The 8,842-nt window shown below is 33.8% G+C and overlaps 1 protein-coding gene across 2 annotated transcripts; it reads left to right on the forward strand.

Moving 5' to 3' along the window:
• Window positions 1–297: 297 nt before the first annotated feature.
• On the forward strand, window positions 298–8,262 carry Uggt (UDP-glucose-glycoprotein glucosyltransferase). Of its 2 annotated transcripts, none has more exons than XM_090168553.1 (25): window positions 298–416; window positions 667–812; window positions 878–963; window positions 1,026–1,156; window positions 1,219–1,509; window positions 1,584–1,854; window positions 1,923–2,239; window positions 2,307–2,513; window positions 2,578–2,799; window positions 2,868–2,996; window positions 3,052–3,135; window positions 3,201–3,405; window positions 3,484–3,576; window positions 3,638–3,732; window positions 3,795–4,558; window positions 4,624–4,865; window positions 4,946–5,138; window positions 5,230–5,314; window positions 5,385–5,470; window positions 6,004–6,102; window positions 6,175–6,259; window positions 6,319–6,828; window positions 6,889–6,954; window positions 7,031–7,181; window positions 8,003–8,262. In XM_090168553.1, the coding sequence occupies exons 1-25, from the start codon at window positions 351–353 to the stop codon at window positions 8,026–8,028; spliced, it is 4,650 nt and encodes a 1,549-aa protein (XP_090024679.1). In that variant the 5' UTR covers window positions 298–350; the 3' UTR covers window positions 8,029–8,262. The 2 variants fall into 2 exon arrangements, with proteins under 2 accessions (XP_090024679.1, XP_090024680.1); XM_090168554.1 differs by having other exon boundaries at window positions 353–528.
• Window positions 8,263–8,842: the final 580 nt, after the last annotated feature.

Genomic DNA, 8,842 nt, shown 5'->3' on the forward strand with positions numbered 1-8,842 from the left:
GTAATGGCAGTGCTACGTCACACGACGTCACCCATGCTTTTTCCTATTCATAAAAAAATCGCGCCCACAATGGCGGCCATGGCCAAAGCTACTACTCTATAGGAACACAGGTTTTCGCCATATTAGGAACAGTAATATCAATAAAAATTAATAATAATAATAAATAGAGAGAGAAAAAAATAATTCCATAAAAAAGGCTAACCTCAAACCTATCTGAATAGGTTTCTATGGTAACAATTTACTCGCGTTGTACATTAGCTTTGTGAGAATAGGAAATGTCATACTTACCACTACTATGTTACTTATGCTTTTTCTTAAGAGAAATATTTCTGGAATATTGGAATTAGCCAATGAGATGCAGCCCGGTATACGATTTATTACGTAAAATCTTAAAAGTGGCATGGCTACTTGGTTTGGTAAATAGTTGACGTATTAACATCATATTTTCCTTAAGTATTTATTAAATAATTAGCTGTAATTTATGTTCATCGTAATTTTAAACGAATAAAAGGTCCTCATGTCATAAAGGTATTCTATTAATGAGACTTAAAGTGGTTTTGACGAATATTTATCTTGATGTAACCAAGTCTTATATCACAAGTCATTGAAGTCAATCAGCATTCAACAATCAACGGTGCTAAAAATATATTGAACTTTTCTCCACAGATAATGAAGCATAATTTACACCACATTGTTTTTCTGCTGTGTGTTTATTTAAATATCCAAAAGCTTCAATCTTTGAAAAGTCAAAAATCTGTTAATGTAGTTTTAGATGCTAAATGGCCCACGTCACCATTACATTTAGAAGCGAGGTATGTGTGTTTGCTGGGGCTTCCATTTGCGAAGTTGAAACTAATTTTCAATTTCCATTACTTAGCGAATTTCTATCAGAAGAGAGTTCTCATCTCTTTTGGAAGTTTGTGGAAGACGTTCTTCAACTAGGACCATCGTTCCTTCAAGAACGTAATGGATTATTAACCTTTGAAGAAGAAATTAATTTCACAAATTTTATGTGGCAATTGTAGGTACTCCTAAACAACAATATGATGCTGTTACAGAGATAGCATCAAAATATGTATCTCCAGCTAGATTAGCTTTGTTAAAATTTTCACTAGCCTTAAGGGCATATTCACCAACCATTGAAATGTTCAATCAGGTGAAATATAGCTTAAAAAGTTTTAACCACTGATGAACAGTTCTAAATCTTTGTAATTTTAGGTAGCGGATAGTAAAGAATTTCCTGAAAATTGTGATACTGTAATTGAAGTTGGCAATGAGTTTGCTTGTAATATGGAAGACTTTGAAAATCTCCTATCAACAGTCAGTGATAGACAAAGTACCAGTGTCTACAAAGTAGATCACCATTATCCCAGTTTTAGTGGGAAAGATCTACCTAAAGCCATTCTTTACGCTGAAATTGGTTCAGCTTTGTTCCATAAATTTCATACTGCTTTAGTTGAGAAAGCCGAAAGGAAAGAGATAGATTACATTCTTAGGCATTTTGTATTTGTAAGTTTTTATTCTGTAATGGACACAATCAATAATATTACACGGTGTTTATTAATACTATTTTAATTTTCAAGAAACGAGCCAAGAGGAAAGCGAGATTGTCTGGCTATGGAGTAGAATTAGCCATCAAAAGTACTGAATATAAGGCTCAAGATGATACCGAAGTTAAAGAAGACAGCGCTCGACATCAAGAAGATGTTGATAAACAGGAGGAAATTGAGGGCTTTCTATTCAACCGTTTAAAAGATCTACATCCGGATAAAAAGGAACAACTTGAGAAGTTTAAAACTCACATTTTGGACAGTACAAAAGAAATGGAAGCCCTTAAAGTCTGGGAATTGCAAGGTAGATTAGGTTAAATTTTGGTACATCTCATATAATACAAGTCCTTCATTCTTTTTATTCTTTTTAAGAGTTAAGTTTGCAAGCTTCTAAACGTATACTGAGTTCCAGCAAAGAAGAAGCGTTGAAAGTTATGCAAGATATCTCTCAGAATTTCCCAATCATGGCCAAATCTTTGGTTCATATTACTGTTCCATCAGAATTGAAGAAAGAAGTGGAAAGAAACCAGCAAATGTTTGCTCAGTTCCACAATTTAGCGCCTTCAGATGCGGCCATCTTTTTAAATGGGCTTTATTTTGACATAGAAGTTACAGATATTTTCACCCTCCTACAAACCCTTAAACAAGAAACCAGAGTTTTGGAAGGATTGTACAATATCGGAATAGACGTTGGTCATTTTTTTTAATTATTTTCTTACAAAGAGTCGTTAATTTCAGTCGTATCTGTATTTTAAGGAGAAGAAAATTTCCAAACTCTTGCATTTGGATCTTTCTGAAGATAAACAAGACTTTGCGGTAGATATTCGGGACACTGCCATTCAGTATATAAACGACATTGAAGAAGATAAGATGTATCGCAACTGGCCTTCTAGTGTTCAGGATTTATTAAGAGTGACTTACCCTGGAATGCTAAAGAATGTCCGAAAGAACATTTATCACTTGGTAGGAATGAGAATAATGTGGTTTTTATGACTGCAAATTATGATATTTTTATTATTTTTAATAGATAATTGTTGCGGATCCTAAAGAAACGGAAACGAGAGATTTATTCAAACTAGCCGAATCATTTTACATTCACAAAGCGCCTGTAAGAATTGGTTTTGTTTTGGCTGTAAATCCCAATATGTCTATTAGTGGAAACGATGATGCTGGTGTGGCTCTTCTTATTGCCTACAATTTTATCAGTCAAAAGAAAACGCCTTACGATGGCTTGTCATTTATTACTGACGTGAGATTTTCATGTTTTCTCAAAAATTGCTCTCATTTGAATGAATTAAATTTTAATCATTATTTTAGGTGTACGCTTCATTAGGTGACAAGGAATTAACTTCTGATGAAGTTATAAAGATATTTAAAGGCAAATATAGTCATGAGGAATACGATGCAATATTTTCCCTGGAATCCGATTATGATTTTGGAAGAAAGGTTATTTAAATATTAATTTCTTCAAATTAATTTTACTTATTATTTTATATTTTAGCTGGCTTGGGAATTTATTAATAGAACTGGTATGGGAGCCCCACCTCAAGTACTTGTCAATGGCATCATTTTGAAAAAAAATCAAGTACTTATCGATATATATATATAGAAACATGTTTTTCAATAAGTTAATTAATTTTTATTTTGCAGTTAAATGTTGACATGTTTGAAGAAGCCGTTCTGACTGAAATTATGAAGCAAACATCTTTTATACAAAAATCGGTTTATAAGGGGGATCTCACTGACAGCCAAAATGTTCTAGACTTCATCATGGCTCAAAAGAACGTTATGCCAAGATTAAACAAAAAGATTTTAACACCCGGATCAAAGTATTTAGATCTAACTGGAAACGTTGGTAAGGTGGACTTTAGTACCCTTGTGTAAAAGAAATGCAAAGTTTCTTCTCCAAGTGCTAATAAATACTTGTTTTTAGTTGAAGATGTATCAAAAGAAGAATTCCAGCATCTGTCTGTTTTAAACCTGGCGACAACATTCGAGTCAAAGCTAACCTACATGAGAAGGACAGGTAAGTTTAAGGCAATAATACAGATGCAATGATCACTTATTAAACCTTTTTGAAATTTCAGAAACCAATTTCTTCCATCCCATAACAATGTGGGTTGTGGCTGATGTTGAGACAGTCACTGGGAGGGAAACTGTATATAATGCTGTAAAATTTTTGGTACGTTATTTAATTTTAGTAGTAAATTCGGTTGTTTTGAAACATACATTTTTTGCTTTTAGAAATCATCCAAAGATATTCGACTGGGAATTATACATAATCCGTCAAATCCAGAAGACAAACATTCATTTTCAACTGTGGTACAAGCGATCATTGAAAAACTAGATAATAAGGATTCGCGGCAACTCTTATTGAAGATTCTGCGTTCTCCATCTGCTGAATCAATAATCAGTGGAGAAAAGAAAGCCACAGAATTCCTCCCTCCAGAATCAGAAGTTAATGTTGAAGAACTAGAGCAAAACATTGCATCATTTTCTCCAGATTTATTTTCTTACCACTCAACATTTTGCAAATCAGCATTGAATTTAGGTCCTGGTGAAAGAGCTGTCATTGCAAATGGGCGAATAATTGGTCCATTATCAGAACTTGAGCCATTTGGAGAGGATGACTTCAATTTGCTTGAAAAGTACTCACTGAGTGTTTTTGGTGATAAGCTAACTAAAATCTTGTCTGATAACTCCGACGATTCTGATGGTCAGCTGCAAAATAGTAGATTGATTTTACAAGCAACAGCCGTCCTAATGTCAAATCAGCAGACTAAAACACGCCATGAAATCAAATTTCACGCTGATACACACAGTGCTATCTCTATTCCCGCTTCCGACTCTAAAGAACCAGCCCACGAAATATTGGTCATAGTTGACCCAGTCTCAAGGGGTGGTCAGAAAATGTCCACTTTATTGTTGGTGCTTCAACAAGTGGTAAATGCCAATGTTAAAATTTTCTTCAACTGCGTCACAAAACATTCAGACATGCCACTGAAGAGGTAATGCAAGTAGTGGTTTTTAAGTTTTTGTAGTTGGGATTTAATGGTTTTGTTGGTGGCTTCAGTTTCTACAGGTTTGTCCTTGAAGCTGAACCTCAATTTGGTTCGGATGAAGATTTGGGCCCCGGTCCTTTCGCTCGCTTCAACAATATGCCTTCAAGTCCTTTACTTACACTAGGAATGGGTGTTCCAGAGAACTGGATGGTTGAATGCGTTAGAACTCACCATGATTTGGATAACATTCATCTTGAAAAAGTTGAGAGCGGGATTTACGCTGAATTTGAATTGGAGCATTTGTTATTAGAAGGTAAGGAAAAATTTTATTTACCCGAAGGGAAAGATAATTTAGAGTTTTTAGAAGATCTCTAAACAATTTTTCCATTTTAGGTCACTGTTTTGAACAGAGTACTGGTAACCCACCGAGAGGATTACAATTTACCCTTGGCACTGCTAAACAGCCAGTTAAAGTTGATACTATAGTTATGGCCAATTTGGGCTATTTTCAACTTAAAGCGAGTCCAGGAGTATGGTTCCTGAGACTACGTCAAGGACGTTCAGCGGAAATCTATGATGTATCTGGGTAAGTGTAACATTAAAAGTACTATAATGTTTATAAAAATTTATTTAACCTCATTAACCAAGAATGTGGTGTGTTATTTTTGCATTTCTAGTCATGAAAATACTGACAGTCCCCCTGGTTCCCCCGAAGTTGTAGTGGCTATTACTAATTTCCGTAGTCACGTTATTAAGATGAGGGTAACATAAATTATTAACTATCCCATTTTATTGTTAATATTATCAATACATTGGGTTTTTCCTACCCTAGGTTAATAAGAAAACTGGCAAACAAAATGAAGAATTACTCTACGATGGCAGCGAAGCCGCTGGGGGAATATGGGATTCAATTACTAGGTAACGTAAGAATTTAACTTTCTATTTGTTGAGTATTATTTGGGGTTTCGTTGTCTGGTTAGCATGAGCCCTTAAAATTTGGTTGCGGTTTTGTTAAAATCATCAATGAACTAGGTTTTCACTGTATAATGTACTTGTGATTATCAATCATTTTGGTAGACTAAGTAACTTTTTGATATTGGTGATAGTTTTTGTTCTCTTTCGATTCCTTCACCCCACCCATTCCTCAACAACATCCAATTAGCATCCCTTACCTGGGTGAAATTTTCGAGGAGTGGAGGGTAATCTGGGAGTTTCTTAAAAGGTACCTGCACTGTTTAAAGAACACGTAATAATCACACTTGTATTGCACAGTTTTGCTCTAATTATTTTCTTTGGTTCGCTTGTATTTATATTAGTTTTGGTTGGAAGATTTTTTTATGTTTGCGCAGCTTTAAACTCTTTGGTTTGGTTTTTATTATAGTCACCTAACCCTTACTATTGCATACCTTGTTCACAAATCTAATTTTTTGTGCTTATCTTTTGTTTGGCAGCTCTTTCGCCAGCAGCGGTGAGAAAGAAAAGGAAGAAGTTGAAGATAAAATTAATATATTTTCTTTAGCTTCTGGTCATCTTTACGAACGACTTTTGAGGTGTGTTTCTTCAAATATTTATATATCAAATTGTGTTACCATTTTTCTAATCTTTTACGTGCTGTTATCTAGAATTATGATGTTAAGTGTTTTAAAAAACACAAAAACTCCTGTAAAATTTTGGTTTCTAAAGAATTATTTATCACCTACATTCAAAGTATGTTTTATAATCTCTTTTAATTCTACTTTACAATTTGACTATATTTGTGATTTTAGGATTTTCTACCAGTCATGGCTAAACAGTACGGTTGCGAATATGAATTAGTACAGTATAAATGGCCCCGTTGGTTAAATCAACAGACAGAGAAGCAAAGAATTATTTGGGGATACAAGATCTTATTCCTTGATGTACTTTTTCCTTTGGATGTTAAGAAATTTATCTTTGTGGACGCAGATCAAGTTGTCCGAACTGACATGAAAGAATTACGTGATTTAGATCTGGGTGGTGCTCCTTATGGCTACACTCCATTTTGCGAAAGTCGCACTGATATGGATGGATATCGTTTTTGGAAGTCAGGATATTGGGCTAGCCATTTGGCTCATCGCAAATACCACATTAGTGCCTTGTATGTGGTAGATTTGAAAAAGTTTCGCCGAATAGCTGCCGGCGATAGACTTAGGGGACAGTATCAGGGACTCAGTCAAGATCCCAACAGTCTTTCTAATCTTGATCAAGATTTACCAAATAATATGATTCATCAAGTTAATATAAAATCACTGCCTCAGGTATAAGACTAATTACACTCATTTCAAATGATATATGTAAAAATACCATTTCTTTATTAGGAATGGCTATGGTGCGAAACTTGGTGTGATGATGGGTCCAAAAAGAATGCCAAAACTATCGATTTGGTAATTAAGTTTCTTTAATTTTTCGGGTGACGTTTAGTTTTACAATTAACCCTAACTGAAATTTTATTTGTATAAGTGCAATAATCCTAAAACTAAGGAATCAAAGTTACAAGCAGCAATGAGGATAATTCCTGAATGGAAAGGTTACGATGATGAAATTAAAAACCTTATTGAGAAATACGAGCAGGGTAAAATTCCTGTAACTGATTCAGCTTCAGTAGTCACTGGTCAGTATAAATTTAGTTATTTTTCAATTTATTAAACCAGTAATAGCTATTTAAACCAAGTAATGCCTTGATACTAACAATCGTAATTTTTAACTCATACTCCTGAAATTAGTAAATATACCAAAATTGACTTTATTTTATTTTTTTTAAATTGTGAATTTTGACTTCGTTGGAAACGGAATATTTTTAAAAAAATGATGATATTAAGGCCTTTTCACACGAGCCAACTTTTTGACCCAACTAGATGAGTCAACTTGAGTTGAGTCAACTAGTTGGTTCGTGTGAATAAAAGTTCGATGAGTTGATCCACCAAAAAAGTACGCGAGTAAAAAATGGATCACTGATCCATTTTTGCTGACTCAGCATTTTGATTTGAAAAGTTGGCTCGTGTGAAAAGGCCTTTAGTTGGTCTTGGTAGTTGAGCAATCAATCTTTTATTGGCCCATGGGTTGGGCATGCTTAAGTATTCATTTGGGGGTGCTGAGCATCCCCTGACGACCCCCCCCCCCCTCAAATATATGGGCTGGAGTAGAGGGAATAAAATATTAGTTATAAATATATAACTAAAATGGTTTTAAATTTAAATAAAAGTCTGATATTTAAAGTTAATGGCTAAAAATATTTTAATTAAAAATATTCAATTAACATCATAACAACATTTGACACTGAAGAAGTTCAAGAAGGACCAAGCTGCGAAAACTGTTTTTAATTAAATATTTTTAGCCATGAAGTATCAGACTTTTATTTAAATTGTAAACCAAAATATTAGTTAGCTTGCTATGTTAAAGTTTATTAACTTGAGGGTCTTTTGTTTTTTTTAGGTGATTCTAAACACGAGGAGTTATGATACCAAACAAGAAGTCTTAATTGTTCTTTCAAATATTACTTGCACCAAAAAGCTTTTTCGAGCTGCAAAAAACAAGAACTTTCATTCTTGTGTTCGGGTTGTTTTACAAAAGAACCTTTTCCTCCCATCAAAAAACCTTCGTAAACATTCAAAAACATTTTTATTGTACCTGCGCAATTTGTTTTATTTCCACCTAAAATCTGGTGGATATGATTAAAAACTATTTTGTTTTTTCCTCTTTAGTATTTTTAAATGAGAAACTTACACTTAAGCAGTCAAGGCATATTAAACCTAGTTTAATTCAAGTTAAAAATTAATTTTGGTTATCTAAACTGTTTTAATTAGATTCGTCTGACTTGGGCATAACTGCATAATTTCTTTGCTTAAAATAAACGGAAATCGGCATATTCTTTTCAAAAGTTTTTACGAGTAGTGGGTTTTGGTTATTTCCCTGATGAATTATTATCAGTTAAATTATATACAACATTTTTTCACCTGTCTTCCGAAATACACTACTATCCATTAATTTCAAAACTAGATATCTCATATAGTATTAAGCAATTGCCACTTCAGTATTGGTTCTAAAGTCTCATTAAAAATCAATTTTAAGTTTAAATATTTTAAGCATTTTTGGTATAAGATAAGAAATTAATGTTCCTGAGGAAAACGCAAATATACGTAAAGTGGATTTACTCGGTTTTGGAACTGAGGGCGACTAAACATCTGCACTTCCCCATCTCCGTTATATAACAGCTGGTATGTGGGAAAATAACGGGTATTTTAAAATATTTCAATCGTTTTACTGTCACCGTCT

Source organism: Leiobunum rupestre, chromosome 3 (genome assembly GCF_980474605.1).
Source record: "Leiobunum rupestre chromosome 3, qqLeiRupe1.1.hap1, whole genome shotgun sequence".
Classification (NCBI taxonomy): domain Eukaryota; kingdom Metazoa; phylum Arthropoda; class Arachnida; order Opiliones; family Sclerosomatidae; genus Leiobunum; species Leiobunum rupestre.

Excerpts from the sequence above, each read along its gene's own strand:
- Uggt (XM_090168553.1), top strand. The coding sequence starts at position 351 with ATGAGATGCAGCCCGGTATACGATTTATTACGTAAAATCTTAAAAGTG. Across the intron at positions 2,997-3,051 it reads ATTATGATTTTGGAAGAAAG|CTGGCTTGGGAATTTATTAA; the intron begins GTTATTTAAATA and ends TTTATATTTTAG. Across the intron at positions 6,955-7,030 it reads ATGCCAAAACTATCGATTTG|TGCAATAATCCTAAAACTAA; the intron begins GTAATTAAGTTT and ends TATTTGTATAAG.